The 15,066-nt window shown below is 46.6% G+C and overlaps 1 protein-coding gene across 1 annotated transcript in view; it reads left to right on the top strand.

Annotated features, from left to right (window-relative positions):
- LOC135400459 (protein trapped in endoderm-1-like) overlaps window positions 1-9,729 on the top strand; it is a 40,395-nt gene extending 30,666 nt beyond the window's left edge. The window contains exon 5 of the mRNA XM_064632292.1: window positions 9,363-9,729. Within this exon, the coding sequence (XP_064488362.1) occupies window positions 9,363-9,573 (211 nt within the window). The 3' untranslated portion in view covers window positions 9,574-9,729. The remainder of the gene's footprint in view (window positions 1-9,362) is intronic.
- Window positions 9,730-15,066: the final 5,337 nt, after the last annotated feature.

The following is a 15,066-nucleotide window of genomic DNA, read 5'->3' as shown; positions in this document are numbered from 1 at the left end:
CAGGTCGTAATAGTTTGTGGCTAAACATACCCTCCCTGCACAACCTTTTCACATATCTCCCCCTCTCTCCACGCAAGAGTCACCAAGCGGTCGTCTGCAAATGCGTCGGACGACACAGATAGACGAAAGGTAATAACAACTGATGAGACGTTATTAAACTAGATGCATTAATGTACTTTCTAAAAATTGTGTGTTCTTTTATGTGTCAGGTTGCTGTCGACGCCGGTGCTAAAACCGCCTCTGTGGCAGCTGCTACATTGTCACTATCCTTAAGGTGGCCTCATGCGATCTAGTTAACGTTCGCTTCTGAAGAGAGTTCACCGCATCGTCGCCAACTTGTTTTCTTCGCTTTGCTTTCCTCACGCGCTTTAAGTAACGTAATGGGCGCCAGCGTGCAGAACGTGTTAGCAAACGGCAAAGCCATTATTTTCATGCGCAGGGTTCTTGAAAACTGCAGTAAGCGTGTCGAATTCGTTGATTTCAATGAATTCCCAGACGTGACTTTAGGAAATGGCATCATTTCGGCCCAAATATCGCAGGCGGGCGCGCCGAGAGATTTTTTGTTGCATCTCCCATAGACTCCCATGTATTGAAAATTTGACAAACTTTAATTTGCCAAAAATCAGTGGATCGCGTCAGGCCATTGAAAATATGTCATTCCCTAGATAAACTAGAGGCGAACACGGCTATACCTGTTTTGTATAGAAATTTAGCGAGGTTTACGAGAACCCTGCGAACAAAAATTCCCCATCGACTTTCTTAAGAAGTGAGTCCGCCTTAACCTCGAAATGCAAACGAGTGCAAGTGGAGCAAGTCGAAATTCTGCAGGAGGCTCTTGCGAAAACACGCAGCGTATGCATGAGGGTTGCGGAGTTGCAACTCCGGGGTTGGAATGATTCCGGAATCAGTCTAGATTTATCAGAGCCCGGAATGGAATAGGAATGGAATTGCGGAAACTGTCCTCGGAATGGAATGAAATTAGGCATTTTCTTCGCAGGGGAATGGAATTGGAATGGACTGGTCTAGGTGCCACACGGTCAAGGACGAAATAACCTTGTCTTTTTGCTTGTTCCGTGATAAGTAAGGTCAATCTCCTCTATAGCACTGCTGGGCTACCCAGCACGGTTACCGGTCCCTTGTCTTTTATTGATGGAATTAAATGGGGGTTGCCAAGCCATTCCAGGAGTGAGAATTAGCCATACCTTTTCATCTCGAGGAATTGAAAGGAATGGAATTATCACAAATCTCCATCTCTCGAAATGGAATTGGAATGCAATGGGCGATCCCATTCCGCGACTCTGGTATGCATGCTATTCCAGACCCGTAACGCCTCTTGTGTACGTTACCACACAGCATGCGCAGTGCTCGAAACGCTATCTCGGCTAGGGTTCCGTGCTTACGGATTTGTCCGTAAACAATCCGAAAAGTACACACCGGTATAATTTAAAGCAATTCGGATTTATCCCAAAAACTCCGCTTTCGGGGGTGCCAGTAACCCAGGGCGGAGCAAGAAAAGCCACGGCCTGATGACCGGATACGTTCTGGGTACTGTTCTTTTGCTTTTGTGTCGAGATTCTCTTGCAGTCTGTCAAAGGCAATCGTCGTCCTGTTCGTATGTCCCTGTCTTTGTTGCTGCTTCAGGATGAGCGGAGATTGTCTGCGATTATCCGCGGCCGAGGCTCCTCGACATTGGAGTCACTCAATAGGCTGCCCTATTTAATAGCTGTTCTGAACATGACGGTATTTTAACGTCATTTTTGCTATTCCCATGGTCTACATGGGAAACATCTTGCGCCCACGTTTTTTCCTTTCTTTCATTTTTTTTTTCTTTTTCGATGATTCAGTTTTGTGAGTGGAAGCTTAGTTCCGCCCAGTATTCGGTAGATCGAGTTGCTCTACGACTGCACATAAAACTACCGTGCGTCATGTTTGAGGAGAACGTAAAAATGCCTCGTCAGTTTTTGTTCTACTATTTACAGAGAGAGAGCGACACATACTCAAAGAAGATGGAAAGATTCCGAGGAACGTTTTGTTTGGTATGTAGAAGCGCTGCCATACAAAAAAGAAATGACGCATACAAGAAACGTCGCAGCCGCTCCACGCATGTTATGCGCAGCGCTGTCCCGGTTTCATCTCAGGTCCTGAAATCTGGGATTAAAAAAAAAAAAAGATCCAGGGTTCCCAGCTCTAGAAGAGACACTACGGTCCGTGTTCAGTTGGCATCATAGTTTATTTTGCCAGTCATATATCATGTACCAGTGTGTGTTATGTATACGTGTATCAATTTACTATCCAGCCCCTAGAAATCCACGACCTTGCAGGTAGGATTGGTTTCGAACACGTGAGTAAGAATGGCAACGCGGAAACGCAACGCAGCACAAGGAAACTCACTCGTAATCTGCCGCGGAACCATGGAGGATATCGTTCGAGTCATGCTCAGTGATGTGCAGTGATGGCAGTTCTAGGTACATACTGATACCGTGGCGACGTATCACCAGCGGCGTAGCCAGACCTCCAAGGTAGGGGGGGCTCGATACGAAAATCCGCCCACTTTCACCCTCCCCCCGCTATTTCTGGGTCCGCAAACACAAACATTTTATTGCCAGCTGGCTATTGCACACACCGCAAGATAAGGGATGCAAATCTAGACCGATTTGAACGTTCACAATGTGATTACATGTAGGCTGTTATGACCAATGAGGCCCTGTCACCAGACTAAGAGTATTTTGATACAATCATACTTTGAAAGTCATTCAAGAGTGTAGACAGACGCAGGATCGTCGCACTGGTACCCCCTCCCATATATTATTTTCTCCTCGGATATGCACGATTTGCGTGGATCGGCACGTGGCAGGTAGGGGGGGCTCGAGCCCCCCCTAGCCCCCCCGTGGCTACGCCACTGCGTATCACGCAGGGCCCCAAGGAGCACAATGTACGGAAAATCGAGTACAATGTGGGTAGGTGAAAGGCCTTGGATAGACACGTGAAGCTAAAGAACATTGATAAGGCACACAAAACTGCGCAGAGACAAGGCGTGAGTAGACAAACGAAGCGCTAAATAACCAGGGGCGGATTCAGGGGGGGGGGGGTCTGGGGGACCGGACCCCCACCCCCCCGAGACATACCTCTACCCCCCATTCCGGCAGATTTTCCTGCCGCACGCTCCGTTTTCCCGCCAATCCCGCGTGCGCCTTTCGCCCCAAGGTTGCGCGAAGGGCATGACATATACTCGCCGACGAACACTTCATTGCCGAAAAAAAGGAACGAAGACGCAGGTGGCGCGAGGAGGAATCACATTCGCCTCCTCTCAGCGCGAGGAACGCGCCGGACACTGCACAGTGGATAAAGACAGCGATGTGACGTTTGGGGGGATCAGTGGCTGCCTGGGGTCTACAACGCTAAGGCGTCCTCACTCAGCTTCACAAAGAGACAGCACGTTACGAAAATGGTAGGACATATTTTTCTGCTGTTTAGACATACGTATAGAGGAAGACAAATAGATACTGGTGTAGCACCAGTTACCAAGCACATTCAGTTATGCGTTGTTTTGAACAGACTAAGAGCATGTTTTTGTAAGGGACTAAGGTGGCGTTCCTCTACAGCTTGCTAAGCTTCGCAACATGTAGATCGTAAATAAAGTTCTGGTGTGAAATGAAAGCGCAGCAGCTCGCCGTCTTACATGGCGACCCCCCCCCCCCCGTCTTTTCTCTCTTTTTTAGTGCCCCCCCCCCCCCAGGATCTTCCCTGGATCCGCCCCTGTAACTAACGACTGTGGTTTATTGGCAAGGAATGAAAACAAGTTAGTGGTTGACATACCGGATCACATGGGAAAGGAGGTTAATGCAAGTCACACTGTTATCACCTCTATTATGAATTTGAGCAGCTTCCAAGATTTCCCTGGCCCTTTTATCTCGATATCGACACTGGACATAACCCAAGCAGCACAATGTACTGAAAGTCGAGTCCAATAGGGGTGGACGGGTAGGTGGAAGGCCTTGAACAGACTCGTGAAACTAAAGAACATTGATATGACACATACCGTCCACCCCTATTGCACTCGACTTTCAGTACATTGTGCTGCTTGGGAGGGTAACTGCCGATGTAATGTTGTATACGAGATAAGCCTTTCCTGTGGCAAGACCTATGTGGGCCAAACAGGACTACGTATTATCCATGGACTTCGGGAACACGCCAGGTCACTCACCATACACACGGGGAGCAACCTAGCCATTCATTGCCGTGATTGCCGTCCTCTGCTTGAAGACACTCGTGTGTTAGGTCGATATCGAGATAAAAGGGCCAGGGAAATCTTCGAAGCAATTCAAATTCATAATAGAGGTGATAACAGCGTGAGCATGGCTTCCATTAACCTCCTTTCCCACGAGATCCGGTGTGCCAACCACAAACTTGTTTTTATTCGTTGCTGATAAACCACAGTTGTTAGTCAGCGCTTAGTTTGTCTACTCACGTCCTGTCTCGATTGTATCTCATTACGGCCGAAGTCTCATTACGGCCGATGTCTCAATACGGCCGAAAGTCTCAATACGGCCGATAATCCTTTAATCCCCAAGTGTCTCATTACGGCCAAAGTCTCAATACGGCCGAAGGCAGTCTCATTACGGCCGAAGATGTCTCATAACGGCCAAATGTCAAAATGTGTATTGTAACCTGCATTGATATGCAATGTCGCAGCCAGGTATGGATATATATTCAGCAGGGTATAAGCCATGCACTGTGCCCTTATCATATTTATATACACATATTGCGAGACAAACGGTATGTTATCATACCACAGCACAATGCAACATATTGTGTAATGTGTACTCCCACAAGGTAGTGTAGGCTGTGAAGCAGGCTACTATGTGGAGTTAGCTACTTGTAGAGAGCTAGATGAATATTGGTTTTGTTGTGACGCTTTTGGAGCCATCCTACAGTCATTGGCCATGACAGAGCACCTATCTCAGTCGATGTCAGTTTATTTCCATTCGCCTTACAATGATACAATTCTTCCTTCTGGAATGAGTAAACCTGCAAGAAGCGATGAGCAACCATGAATAGGCTAGAATATTTAAAAAAAAAAACAAAAGAAAAACAAGCATTCGTCTCTACATGGCTCGTTTTAATGTGCACAAGCTGCACACGTGTTGATACGCGTCTGCTATTTCATACAAGGTTAACATAAATATTCATTTAGACGAAAGAATGACAAGCCTTAAAAATGTGACTTCCAGGTAAACACAGAGCATGACCATGATATGAATATAGGTTCAGTAGTTCATTCCCTTAATGGAAACATGTGAATATCAAATAGTAATACATTACAATTCATGAAATGATGCATGCATAACTTTCCATTTCTGGTTTCTTTTTTATAAAAGTAGTGCACGAATTAACATTCGTGCACTACTACAAAATTTCTCACTTCACAACAGAACCTTATGATGATCTTAACAGCTCACCTCTTCGCCAGGACTCCCTGGGCAGCAACATCCTGTTAGCCATGTTGTTGTTTTTCTTTTTCGGAATCTTTCGTGCAGCCACATACCATGCCTGGAATGGAAAACCAGCTATAAATAACAGTGTATTTGAATGACTTCCTCTTGAAGTATTTATTCTAATCAGATATGCTTTGTGCCTACTATGGTGCGCGAAGGCACATAAGTACAACATTTGCAGACGTTCGACGTAAGCAGTTCTTGGGGATCAATTCAAGTACGCCGACTTGCGCTTTTATTTTTGAAGAAATACGGCGACAAATTTTAACAAATGAAATATGGCTCACAATGATACGAGTAAATGCTGCTGTACGGTGATGCATTATCGGTATCTTATCGTCTTCGAATAAATTTGTTGTTCCTAAACGCGCAACCAACTAGAAACGGCGCAAACCTACGAACGGATACCGAGTTACATCTATTACAGGCACTTCAGCTGTTTTGATTAATTTAAATTACTCTTATGAGAATCCAACTATGTGTGGACAGCACACTACTAAGACAGGAAATCTACGAAAGCATTACTCACCAGAATTCCTGCTTGACTTGGTCTTGGTCAACACTGCGCGATATACGTTGGGGCTGTGGCGATTCATTCAACTCGATTTTTACCGGAACAACAGGCGCTGCTCGAAAGACAACGACGGAAAATAGAGAGCCGCTATAAAGTCCGCTAATTTGCACATTACAGCACTACAAAGCGATATATGAACACATCGTAAACAGCAAGTCAACCACTCGCTCACACACACAAGAAACGAGGTACCCAACGTTGCTAGACACCATCCGAACTCCGAAGTGAGAGTAGCAAAACAACAAGATATCAAAACACGAAAGGAAGAGTATTGATCCCCCCTCCTTCTATAGCATGCAAAACGTGATTTGCGCTGAGATGAACATATATGTTCATGGCGCGAGTAATTTTCACTTTTCACTGATCCAAAGGAGGTCACGTGGGATTGCTCGACGCTTGTGAAATCAACAATGAAAATGGCGAAACGAAACTTGTGAATCGTGCATTTGCTCTTCATGGTAGCTGCCAAAAAATCGAATCAAACTTATGGGACACTGGATTACAGGTATGCTGGCATCTTTTTCATTCCTGCATATCATTACACTATGCGTGAATACATGGTGTCATGTCATGGGTGTTATGTCTCACGATGCTGGGGAAGTAGTTGCAAGGGGAAGTGTGCATGGTTCTAGACTTTTAATTTTTGATCGCGTAATCGAAATATCGGCACCTCTCGCATTGTGGCTTGGGATGTAGTTCGTTACCGGGACCACTGCATTTTTGTAAAGAAAGAAGATAACTAGGTAAATGATATGTTTTTACCTGAAGCAGGAGCAAATTAGGAACGAAATTAAACAGGAATGACCCTCGTGTATTGCGTGAAACGTATAAAAATTAAATTTTATCGCCCGTTTTTTAATGGCGCTCCGCCATCTTGGGTGAGGACCTTCTGACCTAACCCGAGGCACAGTCTCGACGCCCGCACCGCCTCCTGCGTGCCTGGGGGGGGGGGGGGGGGGGGCAGACCCCCCCAATCTGTAGAACCTAACTTAACCCAACCTCACTAAAGTGAGGCGATTTAGCCCAATTCTCTTGCAAGTTTCGAATCCGTTAGGCTTAGCATTCCCGTGTTTCTCCTGTGTTAAAAGTGAATCAGATGGGGTTGTTGAAATGCCTATAAAAAAACTTCTGGTCCACAGAATTTTATAATTCTTACCTTTTTCGATTCAGTATATGAACTTCTTTCACTTCTACACAATATTTACCTTTCAAACGCTTTCACAAATTTTTAAAAACGAGTGGTCCCGGTAACGAACTACACCCGTGGCTTGCATGTGACCAACCAAGTGCTGTTCCCTTACTAGCGCTTCCTACAAACGACAAAACGAAACATGTGGGAATGTATATTTTTGATTACTCATATGTAACAAGAAAATGTATCGTTTTCAGGTTGCTGCCACTACTCCATGTGCCCGCAATTGTCTTGCGTGTATGATTACACTAACGGCGTCGCCCACCACGGCGGAAGTGTTTTGCGTACACGCGTTTCAGCATGAAGCCTGCAGGTAACATCTGATGTTTACCCTTCGGATATTCTGAATTTACATATTGTAGCTTAGAAGAGTTCCGAATGCCCAGAGTGACACACACTTTTAACATTGTGACATCAGTGCAATGGCATAAACTCTAATGTAGTGCCCCACGAAAATGAACAAGGGGTAGTGGTTTATTCAGAATCCCAAGCACGAGAAGGGTGTTGAATATGTTTCGAATATATGAAAAAAAAAGTCTGCTTGACAGCATATGTCTTATAGTCATCATCAAACAAGAGCATATGTCATTTTGTTCAGTGGCTTATGTACTTTTTTGTAAATTTCAGGTGGACGTAAATTGTAGAAGGCAGCTAGTGGGGGAGAAGATCATGGTCATAGGTCATGTGACTCCTGGAGCTCCCAGTGGGTTCCCTTGTGGAGTACTTGTCAGAACACACACACACACACAGTTTGCTCACAGAACCAACGAGTAGGATGTTGCTTGAATACTGAGAGAAAATGGCGTAACACATACAAATATCGTGTGACACATATGACAATAAAAACATTTTTCACGAGGGATGCATGAAACACTGTCGCAATATTGTGTGCATGAACCATTGTGTGTGACACAAGCCCTGGGGGCACACCGCCTCGGACACATTTTGGGAAGCATAAAACACAGTATATACAGAGCTACTATGGTGGATGCTTCTTTTTTCTTTTTCGCCGTTATGAGACATCTTCGGCCGTAATGAGACTACCTTCGGCCGTATTGAGACTTTGGCAGTAACGAGACACTTGGGGATTAAAGGATTTTCGGCCGTAATGAGACTTTCGGCCGTAATGAGACTTCGGCCGTAATGAGACTCGGGCCGTAATGAGATGTTACCCCTGTCTCTGCGCTGTTTTTTTTTTTTTGTGTGCGTGTGTGTCAGTATGTGCGAAATCGCCCACGCCGTTGCATTGATTGATAAGACACATACCGTCCACCCACATTGCACTCGGCGTTCAGTACATTGTGCTGCTTGGGTCCCCTCGAGCAATAGCTCGTACACAGCGCCACGATCTTGAACTATCACAAAGCGGTAGTTATCGTTGCGTTTAACGCGCGTTATGCGATAACAACAAGTTGAAGATCTGGCTCCAGAATTGAGGAGGGAAAACGCTTCCTTTCGTTGGGATGCATTTCAGTGTTAGATCTCCCTTTTAGCATAGACGGAAAACCAGATAATGCTAAGCTAAAAAGCAGCTTCAGTACTTAAGCACTTCTTCTTCCTTTTCTTCTTCTTCTTAAAGTTGGAACTCCGTGGCTGCCCAAAAATGCGCCTGCGGCTCCATTTCTTATGAGCTTCGCCAATATGGCAGTGGTTATCATACGTGACACTTTGTAGTGAGCATCACATGTACTATTGTGTCTTGTTTACAACTTGTTGTTTTTTAGTACCGGCTGGATATGCCGCTATTCTTCACGAATGCACAGAAGGCTTTCATTGCCTTGTCTTGTTGTAGAGGACTGGGCCAAGGTCCAAGAATCTTGTAGAAGCTGAATGGATGGTTGTGAAGTTTTTCCAGTGTCGTTTGAAGTTTTCTTCTCTGTTTCTCAAACACTGGGCAATGCATTATGACGTGATGCGTATCTTCAGGGACGTTGCAAGTTCTGCGGAGTGGGGAGTTTGCCAGCTTCATTCTGTGGAGTGTTTTTCTTGTATATAGTTGTCCCAGTCGGGTCATGTGAACAGTTCTTTCTAGGCTGACAGGGATATTTGTTGTCGCACGGTAACTCGTGTGTTGCCTTCAGTATACCTTTTCCTTTTTCAGATATCCTGGCTTGCACGTGCTGGCTTCGGTGCTTGCCTGGATGTCCTGCTGCGTCAACCCCATTGTTTACGTGCTCGTCAACTACCAGTACCGGACTGCGTACAAAGCTTTCCTCTGCCACGCCCTGGAGGCTTGCAAACGTTTCAGTTCGCCTACGGCGCAAACACGCCCCGTGAAACCGAGCACGAATGCTCACACGAGTGAAATGTAAATGGAGAATGACGACGGATGCTGGACACTGCCGTTTCTCAGGGACGAACGTGTGGAAAGTAATGCAAATGGAGAACTTCTTCAACTACTACTTCTAAGATATTGAGGTTTCTGGAACTATGTGACATCCTTGGTTGACAATACACCTTTAAGCTAATTTACCGTAATTTCACGCGTATTAGCCACGGCTTATGCGCGATTTCTTTTCTCACGGGCGCTCTGCGGCTTATCTGATGACCATTTTTCCCTGGTATTTTCCCCATACGCTGGTTTTAACGAAATGGTCGACAGTGTCTGTGGAACAGCACCGCCCTTCCAATGCACAAACAATGTGTAACAGGGGCACGTCAACATTCGAGTACACTGACCATCCTGGTGCCTTGTTCCAAACAGGTTTAACGAAAGTGGTGACACTGAATCATGTCTTCTGGAATGCAACTGACCCGTCGATCCATGAAAAACACACAACAAGGGCAGTCCGATCTTGGTAGAACACTAGAACTGACCTCCTTTGTTGTACACCATGCCGACCCTGGAGTATAGACCACAGGGTTTATGACCATCTCTATGGTCTCCTTTGTCCCACAAATTAGTCGCGTCCTACTGCCCGCGGCTTATCTGCCCGAAAATTTTCAAAACGTTCCTAAAAACGAGTCCTGCGGCTTATCTGCGCTGCGGCTTATACGCGGGAAATTACGGCACACTCCCTTTTTGTTTTCATGACTCATCTAATCAGTTGACAAAAAAGACGTACAAGATTACAGCTAAGCAGTATGACACTTAGAGCTGAAATCCGCCAAGGGGTTGGAAAGCAGAGAAAGAAGAGGGCAGTGCTAGCAAGGCTCTCCATTTTGGCAGGCGCAGGCAAACATCATCCAATGCTGTTAGAGGGAACAACAACAACAACTTTATTTGATGGTGAGCGGGGCGATACCCTACCCCATTGCTGGTGTTAGAGCCCTGCAGGGGCCGACTTTTCCGGGCCCGACCCGGACAGGGGAGTACATGGGAGTGGGAATATAGTGCATGGGAGTGACTTTTCAGTGGGGTGGGTAACGGGAAGAAAATGGAGTAGCCAACTTATACGGGGAGTAAGAATTCTAGGCAAAGGAGTAAGTTCTAGGTGTGGAGAGTAACACAGCAAAATTGAGTAAGAGGAGGGAGTAAGAATTCTGGGCGACGGAGTAAATTTCAAATGTGGGGAGTAACAGAAATTAAATGGAGTAACTTATAGGGAAGGGGCAGTAGAAGTGAGCAATTACTTCCCCGTTACTCCCTTTTTTTTCCAGAGTGCGGACGCATCCAAAAATGGCCCGGCCCCGGCCCGCACGTTCATGTTGTTTTATGCGGCCCGGTCACTCAGCGTGTACAGCCTAGTATTTCCAGCCGTGACGTACGCGTTACTAGCGCTTATCAAACACATTTGTAAGTAAATTTATAAGAACAGAAGACAAGGCCACAAACATATAAGTGCTGGCGGCTTAACATCACAACAGCACGAGACGAAATTAAGACCAGAACGCACGCGTGCAATCGCGTTATCGTTACACTATGAAGTTTTTGCGCAGGTAGAGGATGTTGTCTACAAACTCCTTCCCCCAATCTCTAACCTCTCTCGCCAAGCTTTCCGAACGTGATTGTGAAATCCGTGAGGAGTCAGGAGCAATGTGAAGTGGCTTTGAGAATCTCCTGGAGTGTTGAGCCATATACACATATTGCAGTGTCCTTCCCTTGTTTTTGCAACTATATATGCACAGGAATGGCGCAAGCACGTGATGATATGAACTAACAAACCTTCATTGTGTGGAATTTGCTACGTTACCCGGCCGAGGCTGACTCTCGGAAACATGTTTGTCGGACGGGGCTCGGCCCCGCCCGCGGTGCCAGCGTCGGCCCGACCCTCGGGGTGCTGGTATATTTTGTCGGCCCGGTCTCTGCCCGACCCGGAGCACACAGCCAATAACAAGCTTGTCCCGCGGGCCGGGTCGGGGGCCCGGGCGAAGAAATGCACATGTACAAATCTATTGACAAGGTCAACTTGTAAACAATAAGCAACATTTGAATGAAAGTAAGGCTACACGATTACAGAATACTGCAGAATAAATGAATAAAGAACAAATAATGCAGAACAAAAGGAAGCGTGACGACCATATTTAAAACTTCAGACTGGGCCTGTTGGTAATGGATGGCAGAATAAAAGTGCTAAAAACACGAGGACGACGGAAGGGCGCTAACTGTGTGTCCGTCGTCCTCGTGTTTTTAGCGCTTTTATTCTGCCATGACAACCATATTATACAATCTTTAAAGGAACCCATTCGGTTTCGAGAAAGTATACATTACTATGCACATAGCACGTATTGAGGCACAGGAGCCATTCGCTTCATCCTAGCACAACTGTAGAACTTTCAGGTGACAGGGGCTACATGGTTGGGGATCGCAGGGCCACGAACAGCTGTCGATGTTGTTCATTACATCCTGGACGCATTGTGCTGCACGCCAGAATACTGGGGGGGAAAGAATTATTGTTCTACGTGTCATACTTAGCGAGATACAAGCCCTCGAACACACTCCCGAGCGAAGCGCAGACTTCACAGAGGTCAGAGCTGCGTCCATTCCCATTGGCAGCCGTAAGCACGTGACTTCTCGTGCGCTGCCTCATTGGCAGCAGCGCGCGCTGTGATGTCAGAGCCCCATGAGTTTCGGTATCCGCGGTGCCCATTTTCTCCGCTTCTATTACCCCTTTCGCTGTGAAATTTTCAATGCAGGTTCACATCCGTGCAAAGAACCGTTTTTTACGTGTATCTGGCATAACCTGAGATGGCCTGTCTCAACCCCTTTAACGATATGGTACAGCAGAGCATAAGCAACGTTAATGGGTTGAATACGGACGCTGAATGCTGACGCATAGCCATACGTTCCGTTGGCCTGTATCCGTCAGTTACCATGACAACGATCTAACGGAGAGTTCCGACCCACGGACGTATAAGGGCCGGGTCCCATAGCTTTATGCGAGCAACAGCAGCACAGCAGCAGCGGTGCGGCAGCAGCAACACGGCAACATGGCAGCAGAGCAGCTTTCTGCTGCCGCTGCTCTGCTGCTGGAGGCGTCCCATAGCTTCATTTTGAATTAGCGGCAGCAGCGGCTTAGGAAACACAAAACGTGTTGGCAACTGTGTCATTGTTTACATTTCGCACATTCCGAAGGCGTACGCAGCGGCTAAGCCTTTTAGTGCACACACCTAGGAACGCAATCCTAGGTGAAAGGCGTTTGTGTGAGAGATATATTGTGGATTTGGAGCTCATAAGTAAACTTTGAGATGAGTGTGGTGGTGGTCTGAGCCTCGTATTACCTGATTGACTCTTCGTTGATGTGTAGTCAGTTTCATGACATTCAACGTAGGTTCGTCCTACTGCTGTGCAGAACAGTCCTTGCTGTGTTGTGTGAAGATTCTTCTACGGGATTTTGTCGTATAAATATTGACTCGTTACTATAGTATTCGATATTTTGATTTACGGTGACTGTCAAATGCGTACGTTGCTCTTAGTGAAATAAAATTGTCTAACGAAAACAAAGGCCCCTTCTGCTAGTACTCGCTGCTTTCTGCCTGTTTTCACAAGGAATGGGTTCATTATCTATCTCTATCGAACCTTTTTTTGTTGTCTGAACGTTGTCTATCTCCATCTAACCCTTTTCAAGGGTCGGTTTCATTTACAACCACCTAGCAAGGTCTTGGAATACCAACCACAAGAAATTTGTTCGGTTTGGTTTTCACACGGCATGGACGTGAAAGTAATTTGCTTGTACGTTATCAGGTCACGGGTTTTGAAGTACTTTCCAGAAAACAAGCGAACATGTAGCTACAACTGGTACACAACATATGTATCACGTAGGTTCGGTCGAACACTTTATTGAACTTTATGAACTGAATTATGTCCTGAAAGCGCACTTGACGCAGTCCCGATGATTGAACACTCGCTCCAAACTACTGGCAATCACAAGCGTATCCAGGTCTTCAGAATCAAATCACAGAACAACCAGAAACAAACCTTCTGCCGTCACTCACCGCCCTGCTAACCCTAAACACCGTCGAACGAAAACAATACCAACCAGCCTCCTGATTGGCTTTCGAGACCGGCTGCTCAGGCTGCAGAGCAACAGGGCAGCACAGCAACCAAAAATTCGGATACGAGAGCAGCAGGGAATTTCTGCAGCTCGGCAGCGCTGCTGCTCTCGCCCAGTGCTATGGGACCGCTCGTGTCGCTGCAGCTCTGCTGCTCCGCTGCTGTTGCTCTGCTGCTGCTGCTCAAATCAAGGCTATGGGACCCCGCCTTAAGAGTTCGCGACGGGTCAACTTTTCCGCACAGCAGCGCGTTCCACAGCAGCAAGGAGAACAATCAAAGCGGCGAACCTGGCGCATGCGCAGTTTGTGCCTTGTAGATAAACAGCAATGGCGGCCGACGGAGCAGCGTTGTGTGATTTTGTGTACCTAGTGCTGCCATGGGCGTTGCAGCGCAATAAATGCTTTGCAGCGAAATAGAGATAACAAGACGAGGCTAGATTATAAATATGAAGTGCGGCGCGAAAACGTGTGTTCTTGTCTCCTCCAATTTCTTCTGCAAGAGTAGCGCCGCCGAGAAATGCTGGGCCACAAGATATCTAGCGAAAGCGTCGCTGAGTGTCACCGTTTCCGGATCTTCCATATCGAGCCACCACAGCACGCAAACATAAAACACGATGTTTAATCGTAGTGCCTTCGCTCTGCCTTAGTCTGTGCTGTACAGGCATGGGCTGTACCCACGTTGGTGCGCTTCGTCGACTACATGTGTCGACCACCGTCACCGACGGACATAGGTCCGTGGCAGTGAGAACATGTCAGTGCATTGAGCTGCGTTGAACACCGGAGATGCGTGCCAACGAAACGGATGCCTATGCGTCAAAACGCACCAGGGAGGACGAATCCGTCGGACGGAGCCCGCAATGTCGACGGCGGGGTGTGTCCGGACCCCGATGTACAGATGATCGCGTCCGTCCGACGGACCACTAGACACTGTGTTGTCAGAAAGCTTGAACTCGGTCTGGTTTCGTCACATCCGTAGACGTAGACGTATCTGTAGACGTTCACGTATGTGTAAAGGACGCCGTATCTCTACAACAATGAACAGCAGGATATAAACGTGAAGTCGAAGATGTCGCTTGGACCTGCCATGCAGTGATTAGGCTGCTTCCGCATCACACCATCTACACTGCGAAAGAAGCTGAGGTAAGACACTGTCATGCATGTGTTCCCACTGTCTGTGAAATGTCTGTTTTTTACGTCTATTTATGGCAGTGTTTTAGCTGCTATCGCACTAGACGCAATGGCCTATATGTTAACGGTTATGTTTCAGGGATGACCATTCCGAGAAGGCGTAGCGACCACCATGAGATTATTATTATGACCATTATCAGTAACTATCTTTTTTGTACATGTTTCACTAATTTAAGATTTTAATA

This window comes from Ornithodoros turicata, chromosome 7 (genome assembly GCF_037126465.1).
Source record: "Ornithodoros turicata isolate Travis chromosome 7, ASM3712646v1, whole genome shotgun sequence".
NCBI lineage: Eukaryota > Metazoa > Arthropoda > Arachnida > Ixodida > Argasidae > Ornithodoros > Ornithodoros turicata.
This window is presented reverse-complemented; position numbering and strand designations above follow the sequence as displayed.